Consider the following 23233-nt stretch of genomic DNA (forward strand, 5'->3'; position numbering starts at 1 on the left):
TAAGCTGGCAACGCCCTGGCTGTATGCATCTGTCTGCCAGCCTGGTCCTGAGCTCACTGAAACAGATGCTAGTGTTGCCATTGATTTTAATGCGAGCAGACTCATGCTCTGTTCCTAGCTCCTGTACTTTGATTTATAATCTACTCATCACTGTGGCATTTGGGCAGGGGGTCTGGATCTCAACAACCTGTCCATGCTCAGCTGACCCATTTTGGCTCGATAGGGGCACCGACAAACCCTAATCCAAAGGAAGAGGCATGGCACAAGCCTTATTACCTTTCCATTTATTGCCACAGGTCCTGATAAATACCATCACCACCTACTCCTCCTAAGAACACTCTTTAGGGCTCCTAGTTCACCATGATCTTTCAGAGGCGGCTTTGTTTTTAGCTTCCCTTTGAGCCTGAGCAGGATGTGCTCCCTGTACTGGATTCCATTAATGCCTTTTGTCAGCCTTCCAAACGCAAAGCATTTTCCAAAATCGGCACTTCTGCTTTGCTGACCACACTTAAAGGAACATTCTGTTTTCTCCCTGATCAGGTTTGACAGTCTGAACTTGGTACCTTCCGGTTGCATCTTAGCTGCCCCTCATTAGAAGGGATGACCCTCAGTTTAGACTCAAACTTGTCTCGGTCCCATCCAATGTTTGTGGCCTCTCGCTTTCATTATCATCCAGAACTGACATTCCCAACATCGGGTCATGTAGCTGCCCTTACAAACAATGTTATTTAGGCCAAAGAAATACAGGCCAATTCTTTAGAGCCTTCTTTTTTTAAGGCAGGGGCAGCTGTTCGTTTCGGGGATTTCTCTCTCCCCCCTGCATGCCACATTTAGGCCTTCTCATCATGAGGTATCCATCAGTCTCCCCCTGATGGAGGTAGATCATAATCTTGCAGAGAGGCAGGCTTTGCAAGGGAACCCGCCCTTTGAAGCAACAATAGTTTTGCATCAGAAAAAGAAAGAAAAACTAGGACACAGCAACACCAAACGTCCCCGTACGAACTGATAGACACCCCGAGCACCATGGAGCGGGTATTAATATTATTCCCATATTACAGATGGGGGACACAAACACAGAAGGACTTCGGCAGAGCTCCCACAGTGCATCAATAGCAATGGTCGGAACAGAACCCAGAGGTGCTGACTTCCAGTCTCTTGCTCCAACCACTGCCCATTTGCCTTGGTGTTTCCATGTCCCTTATCTCCATAGCACATTCTAGGCATCCGGTGTTCTGTGCTGAGCACCATAGATCTGAGTGGAAAATAAACGAGATGTAATAGCGGGCAGCAATATGTAAGGTCTGACCCTTCCTTGATTTCATTGGGGCCTTAAAGGTATAGTGGCGGGACACCCAGAGACCCAGCAAGGAAAGGTCACACACCAGCGGCATTTTTGCAACCAGTGCTTTGTTTCCAATAGCCCTAGAGGTTACTAGGTTAAAGAGATTATACTTCACAAGGAAGGACATGGTGCATCTTGGTGCCTCCAAGCTCATTAACACTGAATTCAGAGCCTGCCATCCAATCATCAGTTTTTCATTGTCAAGACATTAAAGGATCTTAACTGCTTAATTATCAAGTCACAGGCTGGTGTTGGAGCAGGTGGGGGTGGAGCCCGTTCCCCCTTCTCCTGCTTCCCAGCAGCTGCTGTGCCCTGATCACCACTCTGCCTCTCTGCTAGCAAACCTGCAGTGAGCCTCAGGGATTAGGCCTGTGGGCAGAGCCAATGCTGCGCAAGAGGGAAAGCAAGAATAAGAGAGCTGCATGCAGCAGATGTGCTGAGGCTGGTGCGGTTAGGAGCCGCTGCACAGCTGCTCACCACTGCCTGGCCCACAGACTGGAGTAAGGCTGGACAAATTCGGCCACAGATTGGTCTGTGCACATACATTTGGACCCATGCTGTGTATCTCTAGCCTGATCCAGTGTGGGATCTGCCTGGGCAGTCCCTTGTGTCCACCCAGAACCCCAGTGAAGTCAATGGGACTCTGCGTGGGCATAGGGTCCATCCGCAAGGATTCCCTCTACAGGATCGGGGCTTTAGAAAGGATCCTCTGACATGTGGCTGGTGTCCAGTTCTGTCCTTGGACTGATAGTTTCCTGCAACACTACCCAAAGAAACCCACCAGCAAAAAACGAATGCCTGCCACGAAGCACACATACACAGAGGCCTAAGCAATGCTTTAAATATTAAAAAGAAAGTGCTACGCCCTGTACAAACACAAAGGAAGCTATATTCCCCACCCTGAAGAACTAGAAACAAAATCACTTGTTTTCTGTTTGAATTCTTCCTAAGACAGGTGTTTGTTACACAAGGATTTAGCTGTAGATATAATATATACATTTTAAAATTAAGACAAAGCCATAGTATTTTTCTCTTTTTTATTTTACAGTTCACAATTAGAAACCTATCGATAAATTAAACAGTTCACCCTCCTATTTGGGGGTTTAAAAACAGCCCCATCTCATCTTCATAGTAGTGTTGCCAATGCCCCATCATTCCAGAAAGATGATTCAAAGTGCCGTCTGTCTAGGTAAGTGTACATGAGAGGCAGAGCAACAGAACTAGTTATTTATTTTCAAGCCCCTTCAAGGTTTGCACTTGTTTTAGGAACTCAAAGGTAGGAAGTTAACCGGCAGCAGGAAAAGTTTCCTAAAAGATTCAGAATGGAAAATATACTGGACAGTTGGGAGTGAAATAATTTGAAAGACAATACCTTATTTTATCAGTCTGAGAAGGTTACAAATGTAGAAAAACATTTGAATGGGACTTTTTAAAACCATGAGGCCACCAGTTCCCTATGTTAAGGAATATTAGCGAACTGGAATAGCGCTTTTCATAGGCAGAGACTTTAGGTAATGCTCTCTGAAGTCAAAGCAGAATTATCAATTTAGGTCCCGATCCAGCAAAGCACTTAAGCATGTGCTTAACATTAAGCATATGAGTATTCTCATTGATTTCAGTGTTAAACATGTGGTTAAGTGCTTTGCTGGACTCGGGTTTACGGATTTCCCCCGCCAGGTTTCCAATTTCTAAACATTAATTTGGCTCAGATTCCAAATGTAATCACCATTTCCAGTATTTTCTTTTTATAATATCACAAACACTGCACAGTGCATCTGTTGAAATGATGAAATCCAATTCCCAATGCAGATAAATCCTTGGGAGAACATAAAGAGTTTTCAAATTAAACCAAGCTGAATATCACAATGGTTCTGTACAAAATCTGGGAGGGTAGTTTACAAAAATGTCTCAGTACAATAATACATTAGCACTTTGACTCTGCTTACCCAAGTGCCACACAGCTGAGCAAAACAAGGGCTCCAGTATATAGCAAAGCATGTGCCAAGTGTCTTGAGCTCTGCTGGACTGTTGTTAAGGACAGAGTCTGTTAATCAAGGTTGCACTGGTGTCCCTTGCTGCATATGATCTAATTCAGCACCCAGGATAAAATTTACTCCTGTGCAGAGGGCCTGTACGAAGGCCAATAGATCAGTTAAGTGGTGCATTGGCTTGGTTCAAGTCCTCTGCACAGTGGTGAATTTCACTCTCAGTGACTTAAAAAGCCAAATCCAGAAGCAGGGCTGAGTGAGTACATGCCTTACCCATCAGAAAGTGGATGAGAAACCAGGAATGGCAAGAAAAAAAAAAAATCATGAATGCACTTTTAAAGAGAAAAAAGTTACAAGCTTTTTCATTTATGCCAATGTTACTAACATATGCATTACCAACTATTGTGGCCATATCAGCCTACTGGTGCCAGTCTTTGGCACAAGTAATTTTGTGTATCACAAGATGTAATTAATAATACTTAATAATACTTATCACTTACATAGCGCTTTTCATATTCAAAGTGCTTTATAAAACAATTGAGTCCTCACAACACCCCTGTGAGGTAGGTAAGTATTATTATCCCCATTTTACAGAACAGGGGAGAGGTTAAGTGACTTGCCCAAGGCTAAAGAGAGAGTTGGAATTCAGGAGGTATTTGCCCTGATTCTGGTCTCTCTTACACTGATATAAACAAGGAGTAACACCCATAGTTGCTGTAAAACCAGTGTAAGTGAAGAGATCAGAATTACGTTCCCTGGCCCCCAGTCCAGTGCTCAGGTCACTTGACTATACCTGCTCCACCTAATACAGCAGGTTCACCACCAGAAATGCTACAGCAAATTGAGATCACAGCAGAAGTGAAATCGGAATCTTAAGGCAACATGTATATTAACAGCTCCACAATTGCATATTGGGTTGGAGTGTACACATAGGTTTCTTTTATACCATTCTAATGGAGTCTAAACATGGTAGCTAAAGTGGTCTTGCAACTGTAAGTGTAATCAGCTATGGGTCTGATTCTCCTTAGTCACAGGACAGTGTAAATCAGGAGTAACTCAAAGAATTACACCAACATAAAACTGGTAATGAAATCAGAATCAGGCTTTATACCTGCAGTTTAGAAGTCATGCATTCTGGACAGGTTCAGCATGGTTCATCTCTCTCTCTCTCTCCCCCGCCAAGAATCCAATCATATACCATTTCATAGTTTCAACGTTTCCAACTTACTAGCTTTCAGCAATCAGTATTTAAACAGCACCATAAAAAGCATTTCTAAGACTGTCAATATGTCCAAAAAGTGTCAATGCATGCAAATATCAAACATACAAAAACATCAAGAATGCTAAGAGATGGTACAAAGAATATACATGATCACAAGACGACAATACACAATTTTATTTTACTTTTATTAAGAAGACCAAACAACTCACTCATACTTTAACTATGCCACTTAAACATTAGATAGTCATTCCATAACCTGTGGAAATTCAGGTGCCTATCCCTCCATCTATCTATCTAACTACCTACCTAGTAAGAGACAGAAATGGCAATCACACAGAGATACTTCTTCACATCTGTCAGGCACAATTCCTGTAAACAGGAAAAGTATTCTTTACACTTCTTCTGGCACTGTGGGCTACGGGGGCGGGGGGCGCGCGCGCGTGTGGGAGGAAGGTCACATGACCTTTACTGACAAGCAAAATTAGCTTTGAATAGATGCAAGAGAAACAGAAATAAGATTGACTGATACACGAAATACACTAAAAATCTGAAGCATTAAGTATGTTGAAGCAGGTGGACAGTGGATGTCTTGTCAATTGTTTTGACTTTAGAAGAGAGGGCTGTTATTAACGCAAACCCTTTGTTCTAAGTACAAAGGAAATCTCCTTTCAATACATTAATATGTCACAGCTGAACAGGAAGGAGATGGAAATCACATCTGCCATATGAAGTAGTTGGGATGCCTCTGATAATAATAGTTTAAAAAAAAAAAAGAAGAAGAAGAAAGTGACAGGTCATGTGCCATTCAATTCATTGCAACAATTCAAAGAATGCCCATCAGCAGAAAGGAGCCATCAACCAAATGATGCTTTGAAGTTGGCAAATATCTCATGATTCTTCACCTGTGTCTGTCTGGAGCATCAGCAAACAAGACCCAAACAAAACTAGAAAAACAAACCAATAATAATACAGAATTCCACTGATTTGCTTCCCTGCAGTGTTTTCAAATTACATTTACTGTAATGGGGGAGGAAGAGATACGCAATACCAAGAGTAATTTTTTTACTGGTTCAGCACCAGCTCAGAGGGAGAGAGAGAAAGAGAGAAAATTAATTCTTCAAATGTGATCCTTGGAATCCAATTAAAAGTAGTCAACCAGCAGATGAAACCCTAAACTGCTGGAGGGTCTGGAAAGGGGATTGATGTACGGTGATGCCTGCATTCCTCTTCATTTGCTATGAAATCTGCTCTGTCGGCCTCATCTGAATATCTCCAATCTGGAAAAGACCAATACGTGATTTTACTGTAGCAATGAAGCCCATTTTAAGAGGTCCATGGTGTGCTAGATGCTGAAACATAATAATGACAAACTGCAAATGAACACAATGTATGTGACAAGATATAGATCCCTTCAGAGTTATTCAGCCATCAGTCATTAGGTTGGTTGATTTGTTTTTAATGACAGAGAGCTTTTTTCTTTTAACCATGATTTTTTTCTTCAAACAGAATTGCAGTGTTTTTAAGGTGGATAAAGGATAAAAATCTTAGTACCTAGAAGAGAAGGAAGACAGTGTAAGATGATATTGGTTATAAACCCTCATGCTTCAGGGCATAAACCAACTTCTACCTAATGAGAGTCAGGAAGGAGCATTGCTCATGGGCAGGTTATTCCATAACTGCTTATTGCAGGGAAACTTGTACCTTTCTCTGAAGCAGCAAATATTGGCCCCTGTTAAAGACAGGACACTGGACTAAATGGGCCATTGGACAGATTCAGGAAGACAGCTCTTATGTTCATATGTCTTACTCCAATGCTTTGCAGGAGCCCATGTAAAGAACTTGCTAGTCATTTTTTCAAGGCCAAAGTCATTTAACATGTTTCTTGTTTTCATCATTTACTGGGTCTCCACTCAGTCTTCTCGCATATCATTTTTTTAGAGTCCTAGAAATCTGGATTGATAGGGGCTTGTCACTTCACACCAGCAAAGAGCTGAAACACGACAGAGAAGCAAAGTGTTTGTTTATTTATTATGAAGTGGGTGAGAAATATGTCTGAAAGAACAAAACATTTGAAAACCCCTTTGGGACCCTCGAGCAAGAGGCAAAAGGCAAGTGCCAAATAGACATCAGGCAGATTTCCTAAAGTGCTCAGCACCAGCCGCTATCATTGACAATCTGGCCGTACAGCTGAGGAATGAGTGGTTTGTGCGTAACGCAGAGGGAGACGCTAAGGTTATTTTAATGTACGAGCCGCAAATTCATTGTGATTTTAAAAGCAACTGAAAGCACCCAAGGGAATTTACCAAGTAAAAACTACCTTAAATGCACATTTGAGAGAGGCATAAAAGCAAGACAGCGAGGAGCTGAAGGAGTAGGTGGCAGCAGTAGTAGCCTCTTATCCTCTGTGTGGGCCAGTCACTGCAGAGGAGATGATGCACTTAGCTTATGTATCAGACCTGTTAACAGCCCTCATTCTGTGAGGTACTCGGTACCCATTAGAAAGAGGTGAGGGAGAGGAAGGATGGGTCAGTGGGCAGAGTGGTAGCTTGGACTGCAGGACACCTGACTTCAATTCCTGCTCTGCTACAAACATCCTTTGTGACCCTAGGCAAGTCACTTAGCTTTTCTGTCCATCAGATCTCCATCTGTAAAATGGAGATATCATCATTGCCCTGCTTCACAGGAGCGTTGTGAGGATAAATACATAAAAGACTGAGAGGTGCCAGACACTAGGGTGATGCAGGCCAGAGAAGTCCCATAGATAGGGCCTGCTCCTATTTAAGTCAATGGGAACTCTGCAATTTCAGGGGGAGCAGAACTGGGGACTTCTCAGTTTCAAAGGCAGCTGAGAGTTCCAAGCACCTTTGGGGGAGACGCTCATCACTCCGCAGGATTGGACCCTAAACTGCTGGCTGGCAGAATCTGATCTAGCCCCATGAATGTCAGCAGAACTTCAGGAGACAGTTCAACGGGGCGAGGTGTGTCCATGTTCCTTCCATTAACCTAGGTTCTAGGAGTCCCAGACAACTTTTTCTGGGATAGGAACTTTTGAATCCTCTATACATGCAGGCTTTAGCTGTTCGATCCTTGCATTTTCAATGTTGCCATAAGGTACATGTAAGCTAAAATGATCAATATTAATCCCTAGGCCTGTCTTCTGAGCACACGGCTATATGGACACTGCAACGCTGATCAACAGATGTCAGGCCTGCAAAATTCCCCTTGACTCCTTCAGTTACCCACAACAGAGATATTACTTTACATGAGCTGTAACCTACCTGTACGTGAGGTGGGGCACTTAGTACATATATGACAGCATTGGCCATATCTTCAGCTTTTAGACACTGGAAAGAAAAAACCAATATTAACTGAGACAAAGGATTAATTAGAAAAAAGTAACAGTAAGATTGCTCAGTTTTTAACAATTAACAGGTTACAACAAAATCATCTAGTGCATTCCAAATGGAAAAACAGACATGGGGGAAAACTGCATTAAAACTATAATAAGGGAAGTTGATTGTTTTTATTTTTGCATTCGCTATTATTATTACTATTACAACAGTGCGCCAGCTGAGATTAGGCCCCCAGTGTGCTAGGTGCTGCACAAAAAACATAGTAAGAGACAGTCCCTGTCCTGAAAAGCTTACAGTCCAAATAGATAAGGCAGGCAAGGCTCAGAAGGTAAACAGAAGCAGAGAGAAATGAAGTAATTTGCCCAAGATCACACAGCAGTAGAAGCAGCAGCAGCAGAAGAGCAGAGACTAGAACCTATGTCTCCTGACTTCTAGTACCATATGCTATCCACTAGACCACTCTGCCTCGCCTAGAAAAAGTATTTCAACTTTCTGGACCTCAGATGTTATCCCTATGAGACACCTTTTGGAAATACGTCTAGCAGATTTTCAGCCAGTGGCGTAGGTCATAATTTAACTGAAAAAGATGATTTTACCAGAGCAACAGATTGTTAGAACTGGGCTGTTTGTTAAAGAAAAATATACAATCTTCCTTCTCTGCCTTAGTCCACTGCGGATTATTCAGTATCAGCGTTAAACACACTCTATGAACATCAGTCGGTCACTTGTGCTTGGATCCTTATATGTTCCATACTGTGTATAATCAAAAAAGGCACCAGGAGCTAACCAGTGTGGCTAATAAGTTTGTGATATGTGAAGAGAGCGCGTTTTCGAGATGCCAAGAAAGACCTGCTCCCTGGGTTAGGTAAAGTGTGATCACACTCCTTGGATTCCCCTTGGCAGGCTCTGCTTAGGTTTTAAGCTTGCTTTAATGGGAATTGTTTTATTTAGATACTTGCTTCAGATATTTACAACCTTAAAGACTGATCAGAATAAAACTCCCGGCATTGTCATTGTGTTAAAGATGAAGGGGCAAGTCCCAGGGTGTGTCCAAAAGCATCCGGTCCAACGTGCAAGGGGCAGCAGTAGTAGCAGGGACCACAGGTTGGAAAAGCGCCCCAGCTAGACTCCTCACTTCCCCCTTTGTAAAGGAGGTATTGGGGTGAGCCAGGGATATGGCCTGTGACAATGTGCACGACACAGAGCCACTGGGCCAAAATCCTGCATAGGGTGGGAAGGAAAAGGATTAGGCCATATCTGATACTCATCGGCAGCGGGTACCAGAGGCCTCAGCTCCCTCCACCGCTGGAAGCTCCTGCTCAGCCTCTACCCCCAAGGCCCCACCCTCACTCTGCCTCTTTCTGCCCCCAGGCCTCACAGTAACAAGCAGCAGGTGGGGAGTTTAGTGGGAGGAGGCAGAGCAGGGGCAGGGCCTCAGGGGGGAGCCAGCCTCCCCATATTCAAGAGGCATAGGCATGGTCTGGATTAGATCTCACAGCCTGGCATGGAGGCAGAGCAGCCCAAACAGCTGGGCTGAAGATTCCATCTCTCCAACTGCTTCACAGGAAGGTACAAGAAACCCTGCACTAGTCAATTAAGGGGTAACCTGATCCCTGGGAAAGTTCCTTCCTGACCCTCATTAGTTTAAAGCTAACTTGTGTCCTGAAGCATGAGGGTTTATATCCCTCCCAGAGTACTTCATTAAATAAATCAGACTTCAGATGAGCTCTGAAGGCAAGATGCTTAATTTTTTAAAAATATTTTAAACCTCCATCTCTACAAGAAGCTGGTTAGTTTCTGAATTTCCAAAATTGTAAAGTCCAGCTTTCAGAAAGTGTAGTAGCTACTGGGGAACACTTGCCGGATACCTATTCTCTCCAATAATACATAAGTCACTTGAAACCTGCAAATAATACACAATTCACTTTAAACCGCAAAATGTCAAAAATTGGTTGATCTTTATACTTCGATGTTCTTGTAAATAAGAAAATTAAAAAGACTGAAATCCATTAAAAATTTGCATGGTATGTGTGGACGTCAGTCCAAAATCTGAGGTTCAGTATGAAGAATCCAATCCTGCTGAGGTGCTGAACACCTCCTAACGGGTCCTGAGTCACCTCACCTCCCATTTATTTCGATGAGAGTTGAGGATGCTCAGCATTTGTCAGGAGGCGCTCAGAGCCCTGCATACTTGGAGCCCTAAAAGATTATTAGTTAGAGAGAGATCATTAGCCATGCAATCAGTGTAATTTTCCTCTGCATTCATTTCTCAGTTCCATACCCTAATGCTCTCGTAGGTTGCAGCAGCTCTTTCTGGATCATTATCATGAAGTTTAAAAGCAAATCCAGTTTCCACCAGCCCTGGAGATATACACTGGAAAAGAACAGAGCACATCCTAATAGGATTTGTAACTCCTCTTTCATTAAACAAAAAAAGAGACAAATATTTTAAGAGAATAGATACTGACTTAATGATCAATGTAGGTTATTACTATGGGGATTGCTAAAAGACAGCCTCTACATCACAAAGAGAAGGTTCAGCACAACAAAATAACTTGCTATACAGTATAGCTGTTGAATAAAATACCACCGAGAGTCAAGCTTACTAAACAGTTCAAGCAAAGCTACTAGCTGACTGGTATTATCCATTTTTAATGCATTCTCCCTGCTCTCTCAGTAAGTTACTGTACATTTTGTGCAGTTCAAAAAAGTTATTCTCCCCCCAAAAATCCATATTTTCTGTTTCTCGGTCCAGTTCCCCCAACCCTTTTCCAGAAGGGAAACTGAGGCACAGGAGAGCCAAGTGAGTTGCCTGAGGTCATTTAGTGAGTCGGTGATTAAGTCAGCAGCAGAACCCAAGTCTCATGACTCCTGGTGCGGTGCCTTGTCCATTCGTATTTCTATACTAACGTCTATGTGAGGATCTCAAAGCACTTTACTAACATGAATTAAGCCTCCTCAAACACTAGTGAGGTAGATAAGAATTATTAACTCCACTTTACACAAGCGGGACCTGAGGCACAAAGAGGTTAAATTTCAGTGCCCTTAATTTTGGTTGCCTCAGCTTTTGGTGTTCAGCTTGAACAAACTGGGTGCTGATTTTCAGTGTGTGGTATACTGAAAACTGTGTTTAAATTGTAAGCGGTCACTTCAAATTTCAGGGATTTTCCCTAGTCCTGCTTGCAGGCTGGGGGAGTCTGTAGGGGAGCATGTGATGTGAGACAGCAGACAGTCAGCAGACAGACAACCTAGAGTAAGGTGGAGTGCACTGTGCTTCTCTGTGTTATGGAGCAGTCTGCTTTCTCTCTGTCTGGTTTTGGGGTTTTTTTGGGGGGGGGATGGGGAGGAGGAAGGGCTCTTATGTGTTATCATTCTGAATTCTAAGAAATAAAGTAGTGTTATGTAGCAACCTTGCAGTAAGAGTTTTCATGTTTTTATCTAACTTTTGTGTGTGTGTATTCCGTGAAACAACACGGTGGCACTGAGAGCCTGCATGTTTGAGTAGCAGGTGCTCAATACCCCTTGAAAATCAGGCCTGAGATATCTCAAGTTTGGGTGCCAAGAAATTGAGGCACACAGCAACTCAGAGGCAGAGACAGGAACAGGAGAAGTACTACCCTTTCCTCAAAAATATGCTTCCAAGGTAAAACTTCATGCACACACCGTCAGCGATCACTCAACTGTTGATTAAAATGGCAGAGAAAAATCACTCACTGTAGCTCGTATATGAGTCTTGGCTTCTCTAAGTTCTTGTCTTAGTCCCTCCGTCAATGCTGTAACAGCGTACTTGGTGGCACTGTAAAAATGAACAACTGACTGTGGCACAACACTGTGGCCATTCATGCTGAGAAGAGAACAGAAAGAAAGGAGGTAAGGGGGGGAGCAGGAACCAGTACCATACTAAAAAAATTAATTTATTGCCGCCCTAGTGAACCCACAGAGAGGGGAAAAAACCATACCTAACCTACATGGATGAATAAATATGGAATTTCCCCCTTCCCCGCTGTGAGCTAGGAAATGAGCTAATGAGGTTTGAATAGTGAGAGACTATATTAAACTATAAAATGAAATGGGGGGAATCATACATGGAGATTTTTTTTTTTTTTTTTTACATGATTGATTTCTAGAGTTAGCTGAAAAGTTTGGAATTTTCAAAAAATTATTGGCAACATTCTTATGACAATCTTTCTTGGTTTTGACCAGTTTATAGAGTGGTCAAAATGTTTAAAAAATTTGAAATTTCAATTACAATTTTTAAAGTTTGTAACTGGGTATACTGATTTTTCCCAAAACAAATTAAAAAGAAAATAGAAAGAGTTCAGACCCATCCCAAAGACTGACCTTCTGGGTCTTCAATGTGGGATGACACTAAGGCCCTGTCTATGCTGAGTGTTAACCATAGGTATCCAGTCACTGGTAGGGTGACCAGATGTCCTGATTTTATATGGACAGTCCTGATATTCAGGGCATTTTCTTATATAGGTGCCATTACCCCCCATCCCCATCCCGATTTTTCATACATGCTATCTGGTCACCCTAGTCACTAGTGTAGCCACACCATAGAGTCAACAGGAAAAAAACCTAAAAGCTGTGATTTATACTGGTGTCATATGGATGGATGGACAACAATGGTTGTCATCAGGAGAAATCTCCAGTGTAGACAAGACCTGAGTTTATTAGAAGGTGGGAGGAATGTTTGTAATAGGTGGTAGAAACATACCAGGACAACACACAGGGCCCAGCATCAGTTTTTAGTCAATATTAGTTCCAGACGTGGGATGGTATTCATCCCAGTGCGGAGGGTCAATAAAAGTCCCTTTGCAACATGTAAACCCTACATTGTAGCTGTGAATGGAGACACCCTGCCCCCAGTAAAAACCCTGTAATTGCCAGCTCAGTGGACAGTGAAGAGTCTGGGCTAGGGAAGAGACCAGAGGATCCATGTGTTTATGGAGATCCCCAATTGGTGCAGCTGTTCTCTCAGCCTGTATCTTGGTCCTGGGTTGGAGGGGTGAATTTCACCTTACCAAACACCAATTCTTCACCCATATAGAGCTCCATTATAGGCTTTCCATGAATGAATGTTGCCCACTTGTAGGGTAGGCCCCTAGTAGAGAAGAGGGCTCATTGATCGCCTGTGTTCCTGTACCGTATGTACAGTGGCACAACAAGCAGCCTTATCTGGAAAAGGAGAAGCTGTGACATACTCCATTATAGGCCCATTACATAGGACATGAGTCAGCAACACATACTGACAACCTACTGCAGGAATCTTCGGTATCAAAAACAGAAAGGCCAAAAAACATACATGCACAGAAAACAATCTCAGTCAGAGACAGATTGACTTCAAGAGACAGGCAGCAGGGGAGTCAGGGATGTATAGCGTCAGATTGTAAAGCAACAACAAAAACAAAAAAACAAAAAACAGCAAAGAAAGACAACCCACAGCAAAGCAGGGCTATTTTCAGTGCCAGCCACTATCCGATTTTTTACCTGTTAATGTTAATAATATGGCCATCATCAACGTTTCTTTCCTTCATGGACTGATAGACCTCCCGGGTGCAGATACTTACAGCCATAACATTGACCTAAAATAGCATAAAAAATGGAGATTAAAGCCTATTGCAGTGACCATGGATTTCATGCTCATCCTTGTATGCTCGGGATAAATTCTGCCTTGACTTACACCTCTCATGTAGCCACAATGCAGCCAAAGGAATGGGTTTGGCTTAAACATACTAGCATGCACTTCAAAACCAGTCACGGAGGAAAATGTGGCTGGAACCAGCATCGGTGACTTGGAAACCACCTGAGATTTCACATTGTCACTACGATGCAGCCACTGCCCTTCAGAACTTAACAGGATATAACTCTGATCTTCCGGCTTCAAAGCACAGGCTCTTACTACTTAAGATTTAAAAAAAGAAGAGATCCTCCATTAGCTGTCACCACCACAGGTCCTAAGACACATGTTCAGGCAGTTCTGATGTCATCCTGTAGTGCAGTGGTGACACACAGGCACCAGCCAGTTTGTTACAGTATCCATAGGACTTTTAAAGTTTGATGCCATCCCATAACAACATTCATTTAGGGGGATGAAATTCCCCAGGCTTGCTCTCAGCCAGTATGAATTTTATTCACTTGTTTTAAAACAAAGTGGGAGGAAGAGTTGTTTTGGCTGGTTCTGAGTTATGGGAAAGTGAAAATTGTATTTTCTCATTGTAAGTTCTTTGAGGCAGGGACTGACTTTTTATTCTGTGTTTGTACAAGAGTTAGCACAGTGGGCTCCTGGTGCATGACTGGATCGTCTATGTGCTACCGCGGTCCAAATTAAATAAAAAGGTTTTGGGTTTTTTTTTAAATTAAACTACACATTGGCTGAGCGTATAAACACTGCTTGGGCATTTAGCCAGCACAATGCCATCACGTCAGGAACTATGAAGCTAAAATCCTCACATGCCAAAGTTAAAAATTGACCTTGATCATGTGGGAGATACAGTATCTAGAGGTCGCAGCAAAAGTTGCCCAGTATTCTGGGGCTGGAGTAAAGCCAAGAACGGGCAGGGTATTTGAAATCTATTTGATTTCACAGTTAGCAAGGTCAAGGAAAGTGTGAATGGATTGTTTCAACTCCAAATTTTAAGTAAAGAAACAACAACAAAAAAACATTTGAGAGAGAGATCTTGGCTTTTAAGTTGCACAAAAAGCCTCCGTGAACACCTGTGCTCCTCTCTGTGAAGTAGTGAAGTCATGAGTATGAAGTCCTCAGGTCAGATTCTCAGCTGCTGTAAATCAGCATTATTCCACTGAAGCCAATGGAGCGGTGCCAGCTTACACCACCTGGGATCTGGCAGCTTGCCTCTCTGCTAGGCTATCTGAAGGAGCAAGGACGGGGAGGGGGGACATTTCTGCAATGTTTAATTTAGAGAGCTAAAATCATCATCATCATCTTGCTTTATAACGTGCAGTTACATTTGGGGAGGATGCCAAAAAGTAAATGTTTTACCATAAAAAAAATCCCACCACGTTATGTATCTTATTAACTGCACTGCTTAGAGATAACGGCAGGAAAATCGATATGTAGCAGCAAAGGGCCTCCATGACTTAGCTGGACAAAGGTGAAGCAGCAGCATTTGCTTTGCTTGTCCTGAGGCTCCCAGCCATCTTAAGTAGTTGAAGTCTCAACAGGAGAATGCATTAGATCTACTGGCAATATCTACCAGTGCCATAGAGCTACCAGAGTCACTGGCCTTTGTGGAAACGTGCCTCACGCTGTAATGTATTGTCGCTTTGCAGAGACACACAGCAGAGGTATGGTTAACAAACTGCAACAACATCCCCAGTCAATGAACAACTGTCAAAAGACGCAGAGAGCCAGGACTTTTCACCCAACCCTGCACCATGCAACAGTCACTGAATGTGATGGTATGCGCAGTGCAATCTTTTGCCTCTGGGCTGGAATGCAGCCCGCGAGGAGTGGATGAAAGGTTCAGCTTGAATTCACGGCTGTAAAGGTCAGTGGGTAAAATGTGAAGCAGTTGTTCAAAGATTGCTATGTAAAATAAGGTGTGCCCACAGCATGGGGTTCCAGAAACTCCTGTGCAGAGCGGGGAAGGCTGAGCAGACTTTAGTCTGGTCTCATTCAGAGCACAATATTGTAAACAAGCTGGGAGAAAAGAGGGGAGAATGGAAACCTCATAAACCTGGGGAAAGTAGGTAACAAAAGAGCGGAAGGATGGTCCTGTGGTTAAAGCACCATACTGGAGCCCTGACACTTAAAGGTATTTAGGTGCCTATGTCAAGGAGAGTTAGGCACCTAAATACCTTTGAGGGTCTGGGCCTGGGTCTTTTGGATGGTGTGGATGGGCATGACAGATGGGACTATAGTTTTGCCTCCTCCCCTTTTCCTTTGAGGAGGTTAACTCCCCTGGGGCATTAGCCTTGAGCATCCCCTGTACAGCCAGGGCTGTAATTATGACCAGCCTCTGCACTCAGGAAGCAAGCTCTTTGCATCCTCCCCCACTTGGGCGCTCTGGCAGAGGCCAGCCATAAATCACTCCGTTAAGGGCATACAAGTTTCAAGGCCTACCAGACATTGCACAAGGTGGCAGCTCTTAGCTGAGTTTGACAACCTTGATCTGGTGTTAAACGTTAACCTTTGGTTATCTGTCTTCTGGGCATAAGTCTGGCTGCTGAAAACCTCTCTGGGCCAGGAGATGCGGGGATTGTTTTCAAGGTGTGGGGAAGGATTTACTCCTATTCCAAAGCCACCACTTTGTGATAACAGAGAGCAGTCACGTGAACAGTCATTGGGCCTTGAGACTGGGGAGGGGTTTGAGATTTTCAACATCCCACTGGGATTTATACTCCTAAATCATATAAGTGCTTTTGAAAAACCCACCCCCTACTTCACCCCACAGCCGGGAGCTGCATTGTATATTTGGAGATGAGCCACGCTGAGGAAGCAAACATCGTTTTCATTCTGCCTATGATTTTATGAGCTAGATCCTTAGCTGATGTAAAATCAGCATCGCTCCATCAAAGTGGATAGGGCTATGCTGATTAACACCAGGTGCGGACCTGCCCCACCACTTGTAAAAGCTTATCTAATTTTTCATCAGAGGAATTGTTGCCTTTGATCCACCTTTCCCGGGATCTGACCTCTCTCATTTCTGATCTTTTCAATTTGTCCGCTACTTACTGTGGTTCTACCTGGAGTGATTCACAGGAATAAAACTCAATAAAGAGATATTGGAAAAAGGGGTAAGTTGCTGAAAGTCCCAAAATAGAATCAGCCAAGCACTATGCTACCCACATACCTCTCCTCGTAAGCAGATCTCAGCAATGGATTGGCAAGAGGCCATTTTTCTGCCCATCCAACTGGAGACAAAGTACCATATAGGAAACAGAATCAGGGGGGAAATTAAGACAAAACCACAGTGTTTCTATGATGCAGGTTTCTAACCATCAGGGGAGTGAAGTTCTGGAAGAGCCTTCCAAAGGGAGCAGTGGGGGCAAAAGACCTAGCTGGCTTCAAGACTGAGCTTGATGAGTTTATGGAAGGGATGGTAGGATGGGACAGCCTAATTTGGCAATTAACTGATCTTTGACTACGAGAGGTAAATATGCCCAATGGCTTGTGATGGGATGGGTTCTGAGTTGCTGCAGAGAATTCTTTGCAGGTAGCTGGCTGGTGAGTCTTGCCCACATGCTCAGGGTTTAGCTGATCGCCGTATTTGGAGTCGGGAAGGAATTTTCCCCCAGAGCAGATTGGCAGAGACCCTGGGGGGCTTTTTCACCTTTCTCTGCAGCTGGGGCCCGGGTCACTGGTGCATTCTCTGGTGAATTCTCTGTACCTTGAAGTCTTTAAACCATGATTTGAGGACTTCAGTAACTCAGTCATAGGTTAGGAGTCTATTACAGGAGTGCGTGGTTGAGGTTCTGTGACCTGCGTTGTGCAGAAGGTCAGACTGTATGATCATAATGGTCCCTTCTGACCTTAAAGCCTATGAGTTTATGAGTGTAACACCAGCCAAAACTGCGGTCCTTCCCAAGACATCTTCCTGCCACTGTCAACGGTAGGGCACCTGATCAGGCCCCGATGCGATCTCCACACTATCCAAGGGAGCCCTCTGTACAAGGGGCATTTTGTGGACAATTTCAGGCTGGGGGATATTTCTATCCATTTTAAGGCCCCTTTATGCTGTCAGAGTAGCACCAAAGAGCCTTTTGTGGAACTATAACCAAGCTCTCAGTGCCTGATTCGGGTTACTGACTTCACTGAGTTAGGAACACAGAAACTGCCAGACAGGATGAGACCTGCGGTCCATTTAGTCTCTGACAATGGCCAGTACCAGATGCTTTAGAAGACAGTGTAGGAACCCTACAATAGGCAGATATAGGATGATATGCCCCCATTGGTCTCTAATAGCGAGAGATTGGCTTAAGTTACATTCCGGTGAGGCAGCATCAGAACTCAGATCAGGTTCCCAGCATTCAGCCCCACATAAACACATATAACATCCAATATAATTCACACTCAAGACACTGTGTATTTGTTAAGTGCCAACAGTTTGCTCAGTGCTGTAGAGGACGCAAAGTGGATGTGGTCCGTGCCCTGAGAAGCCTGCAGTCTTGGGGGGAGGAGATAAACAACAGACAACAATTCGGGAACAAAATACCAGGTGACAAGGATCTGAAATCCCACAGCAGAACAGTGGCTGTAATAAATATACGAGAGCACTTTGGCTGGTGGAGCTACAGTAAGATGTTTCAAGGAAGAAACATGGGAACAGGGATTGTTAAAAGTCAAAGTCAGTCTCAAAGGCTTATAAATGATGCAAGAAAAGAACAAAATTAAAAAACCCTTCCATTGAATGTTAGGCCCTAAATGTCTCCTAACTAGGGATCTAGGGTTATTTAGTGATCTTTTTCCCCTCACCTTCAGCACAGCAGGACTTTGAAATGCTTCTGTTTCACCCTTCAAAATAAAAGCATTTGCTAACACTTTTCCTCCCGCAGACCATTTGAAGAAATTATCTTTTTACTGTTCTGAGCTCTGCCAAAGACCCAGTGGCCCATGAAAGGAGTTGGCAACCTCTGTTTGAAGAAACTGCAAAAGTATCAGAGAGTTCATCAGAAACAGATTAGATGTATGTTGATTAGAGGCACCCACGTGGCACCCAGTATGTGTATCCCTGAGATGGATCTGTAGTCACAGAGACAGCAAAAACCCCATTGCCAGACCAAAACTATACAAAGCTACAGTGTGTGCAGAGAGAGAGATTTCCAGGCTGTGAGGTCAGAGCTCTGAATCGAGACTATTCAAAGAGGAAGAAAGACCCAGAGCTATTTTATAGCGTTTTCAATGTTTACTAGCAAGTTAAAAATCATGAGCCAAGTTCAGTAGAGCTGCTCAGATCAGGATGGATAATTAGACACCGGGCCTGTGGTTTCCAGGGGCTTCACCTCCATATTAAAAGTGCTGCTGAAACTGGATTCATTAGATACAAGTTAGGTTCAGCTCTCAGCTGCTGGCAAGCTGTCAATAAAGCCCTCCTTTGGATAAAGTTTGGACATCCTGGTTTATCACAGGTGGCATAACGTCACCCTGACAATTAATGCCACGGCTACATCAGAGCAGACACACACAGGTCTGTTGTCCATACACAATGAGCAGAACGTGCACTTCCAGTATGGAGGACTCTCTTTGTCATTTCCCATAACTTAAAAAAAAAAATAGAAAAATTCTCTAGAAGTGGGGAGAAAACAGAAATAATCTCTCATGCTGTAAGATCCCAAATCACCTCATAACCCTGCCTCCATAGCAGAGGGACTTCCAACATTTAAAAACACAGTGCAGTACAGAAAACAGAACCATAAATACATGCACTTATCATTAATATTATAGTACCATCTCCAACTAAGACTGTGGCCCCATTATGCTAGGTACTGTATGTACATATTGTAGGAGACAGTCCTTTCTCCACAGACCGTGTGGTCTAAATAAACAAGAGAGATGAAACACGGGAGAAAGGAAGTACTATTATCCTGATTTTACACACATGAAACTGAGGCACACAGAGTTGAGGTGACTTTTCCAAGGTCACATCAGGAGTCTGTGACAGAGCCGGGAACCGCACGCAGATCTTGCACACCTCAACCACAAAACCAATTTCCTTCTATACTTCCACCACCACCCCCTTTATCCTCCCTCTTCAGAGACAAGACAATAGAATGGAGGAAAGAGAGAGGAGGCTAGATCTGAGAATCTCAGACTGTAAAGAAATAGCTTGTGACAACTTTGGTGAAAGCTAATTTCCTCTTCCCCCTTTCCTCCCTTCCGACTCTGCCCACTTCAGTAAAAAAAGCAGAGAATATTTAGGCAAAATAGATGTCTAAACAAGCTTCTACAAAGAACTAAAATATATATAACTACATCAGCTGAAAAAGGAGTTTAAAGTGAAGATTAAGCATCCTGGGTCAGATTCTCAACTGGACGTCAAGGGAGCTCTGCTGCTTTTCACCAGCTGGGACTCTTGGCCAAGCAATATCCAATGGCTTTTTCTTTAAAGAAACCATGCAATAACTGTTGACCTGAAGACTGCCTTCTGCAATGACCCGCGCTATGCAACCCCACAAAAACCTGGCTGGACAAGAGTCCTGCTCTGTATAAAGTCACAGCAGCAAGCAAATGCAATGTAATGCTAAAGAGAAATGAATTGGGAAGGACATAGCAGACCTCCTCCCAAAAGAACAGCAATAGCTTCTGAAGCACAGACACAGCTGGGCCTCGCCAGTTTGGCGCTGACACACACCCACACGCCCCTATTGGGCTGATTCCCACAGACCAAAAGATCAAATCGGCATATTCCTGCTGAATTCCATCATCGCACAGGGTGGGACCAGACTTCAAGTAGTTAAAATGTTTGGGCCTTCCAGCAGCTTTTAAATTAGAATTCTCTTTGTCGTCAGCTGGTCAGGCTGGAGTGGTGGCAGGAGGGCCACGGTACTCAGGAAGGCCACAGTTTGTCCAGAAGCCACGGGTCCAAATCTTGCCTCTGGCTGGAGCAATCTTTCATGCACACAGGGTACGGTGTGATATGATGGTATACACCTTCTGCACTGCTGTCCAGCGTCCCCCTTGCCCTTCCATACAAGCTGCAGTGGAGGGGCAGGACGTAGTTACCTGCTTTGTGCTGCATAGCAGAGGGCTGGCTGTTGGTGTTCGAGGAGAGGTTGTGGATTCAAAACATGCTGCGCAGGTGGCATGCAGCTTTGAAGGTTGGACTAATTGATGAGCGTGGCCTCTCCTGGCCTTTAGATAAATGACTTTACCCCCATGGATCCCAGCAAAGCAGAGGAGGCTGTCGAATGTCACTTCTCAACAGCAGCAGAAGGAAAACTGGTTTTGTAAATAATGTGATAGAATTTCACAATTTCCTACTACGGCACGCGAAATCGGCTCAGTTCTGTCCAGCTCTAACCAGATTTTGGACAGAAAATGAAGTAATAAAGACCAGGGGAAAAAAAGGAATGCTACAGCTTATTAGGCTGATATGAATCAGCCCATTGTACTACCTACCTCTGCAACAAACTGTGAAACTAACAGGATTAGCTACAAAAGCAGGCGCCTGGCACTTAATTTCCAATTTTAGTTTAAAAATTAGGATCTTCACTTAAAAAAAAAAATCAATAGATTGCAGAGAAAATAATATTGAAGCATATTAAATATTTTAGGGTCACAGGATTCAGGTCATGAGGTTCAAGGGACATATAGTTAATAGCCCACCTCCTCCAGGAAAGCCTGGGAAAACTAATAGGCTTTGAAACGTCATTTGGAGGGTCAACAAATCTGGACTCTGTCAGCCCAAAGTGGGAAGTAGGTTCACGACTCCTGTACATACAGGTGCTTTGGTGGTTGTCTTTGACATATGACATGCTTTGATCAGAAAAGTCAGCTCCGGTACTCCATGGGTGGTTCTTGAGGAGCACCAAACCTCAGCACCTCAGGGTAGAGCTGAACAGAAGATTGGAAAATATCCCTGCCATCAATAGGTACCAGGGTACATCACATCAAGTATGAAATTTACACCCCTGTGCAGAGGGTCGGTATGGGTCCTCCATGTCACTAAAGTTCTACCAAGTCCTCAACTTACGGAGCAATTGGGATGTGTCTAGGCTGTCCTGTCCAGGACACTGATGGTGCCAGACCATGCTGGAAGCGTACGCTGCAACAGCTCCACTGTTCCAAGAGCTGGTGATGGGATGAGGCCCTCGTCCCACTGGTGGAAAGGCCGATGAGCATTCCTGCATGCAGGCCGCACCAATTCGGTGCATCTGCAGAACATGCACCACCCGGAGAAGCGGCACTTAAAAGGGTGAGACCGATCACAGAAGCAGGGAGGAGTTTTCCGAGGGACTGCTAGTGAGCTCTGGCAGCAAGTTGCTCACCGTTTTCTTCAAGCCACCCTTCCCATTTGGGACAGATTGACACTACAAGCTCAAGATGAGGGAAGGCCCTTGAGGGCTGCTTCAAGCCAGCGATCTACAGTGGGTCCTGGGAAGCATCAGCAGAGTCTGGAGACAAGGGGAATGTAACCTGGGCACTGAAAAGAAGCAGAGAGTGAGCTGAACTTCTGTTGGGAGCAGTAAAATTGTCCAGGCCTGGGGGGCCCTGTAGGAGCCTAAGGGGGCAAGAGACTCAAAGAGACGAGAGCTGAGCCCAAGCTGAGGGTCGACCAACTACGGACCTGAGCTGGCAAGATTTATCTCGGGGTATGTTGGCCTTGGCTGCAATGACACCCCGTGACTGCAGTCTGGACGTACCCTTAGTCTGGGAGTGGACATTTCACACAACTACATGGCAATGGCTCCCTGAGCCTGCAGGGATAGGACAGTCCAAAGAAGTGAGCGCACACTCTGTTCCACCAGCATGCCCCAGGTTCCAGGCAGGGCCGGCCTTGGGGAAAATGGCACCTTGGACGAACGTGTGTTTGGGTGGCCCAGACCCTACTGCTGCCTCCCCATCCATCCCCCCTGGCCCCTGCTGCCTCCCCATCCACCTCCCATTACCCTGGTCTCTGCTGCCTCCCCAGCAACAAGAAAGCAACTTGTGGTCTTTGCCGTCACTAAAGAGGACAATGATGGCAGGGCTCCCCATGTAATGAAATCATCCTGCATGTATGTAGCAGGCTCTCTGCTGAAATGCTGCCACTTCTAAGGTGGAAGACAGCAGTTGTTTAACAGCACACAGCAACAGTACCCAGTAGAGATGAACCTCACTGGGGATGGAGATTTTGCAAGCGTCTACGGCTATTTGTTCGGCTGTGCCTTCACGTTTGCCAACCTTTTCCCCATGAAATTTATACATAGGTTTCACCCCCTGCTGCACGATGATCTCATTTAAAACCAAAACTCTTTTCTTGGGTAAAGACAAGCCTGTGCTGAGTACTGTATCAGGGACAAAACAATCCCTCCCCACCCCAAATTAGGCCGGGACAAGTGGATGCCTACAGCACATCAAGAGAGAGAGGATGGCCTATTGGTGAGAGCATGGGGTTGTGACTCAAGAGAACTGAGTTCAATTCCTGGCACAGCCTCCCTGTGTGACCCTGGGTTAGATACCATCAACCTCATCCCTCCATTCCCCATCTGGGGACAGCAGCACTTTCCTACCTCACAGGAGTGATCTGAAGATAAAATCCATTATGACTGAGAGGTGCCCAGATCCTAGAGTGATGAGGGCCACGTAAATACGTAGGTAGACATATCACAGTGTATTTTTTAATTAGGATATCCTCTCCCCACCCCTGCTCCTTATTTCCCC

General features: G+C 44.3%; 1 protein-coding gene across 7 annotated transcripts in view; it reads right to left on the reverse strand.

Annotated features, from left to right (window-relative positions):
* Positions 1-1000: 1000 nt before the first annotated feature.
* DHRS11 (dehydrogenase/reductase 11) overlaps positions 1001-23233 on the reverse strand; it is a 66628-nt gene continuing 44395 nt past the window's right edge. The window contains exons 3-7 of one of the 7 annotated variants that reach the window (XM_067538110.1): positions 13399-13493; positions 11620-11749; positions 10187-10279; positions 7831-7896; positions 1001-1252 (exon numbers count right to left, since the gene is read on the reverse strand). In XM_067538110.1, coding sequence (XP_067394211.1) covers positions 1217-1252; positions 7831-7896; positions 10187-10279; positions 11620-11749; positions 13399-13493 — 420 coding nt within the window. In that variant the 3' untranslated portion in view covers positions 1001-1216. The other 6 variants (XM_067538108.1, XM_067538107.1, XM_067538111.1 and 3 more) reach the window with 6 other exon arrangements.

Source organism: Emydura macquarii, unplaced genomic scaffold, assembly GCF_026122565.2.
Source record: "Emydura macquarii macquarii isolate MOO-44397 ecotype Brisbane River unplaced genomic scaffold, CSIRO-AGI_Emac_v2 contig_450, whole genome shotgun sequence".
NCBI lineage: Eukaryota > Metazoa > Chordata > Testudines > Chelidae > Emydura > Emydura macquarii.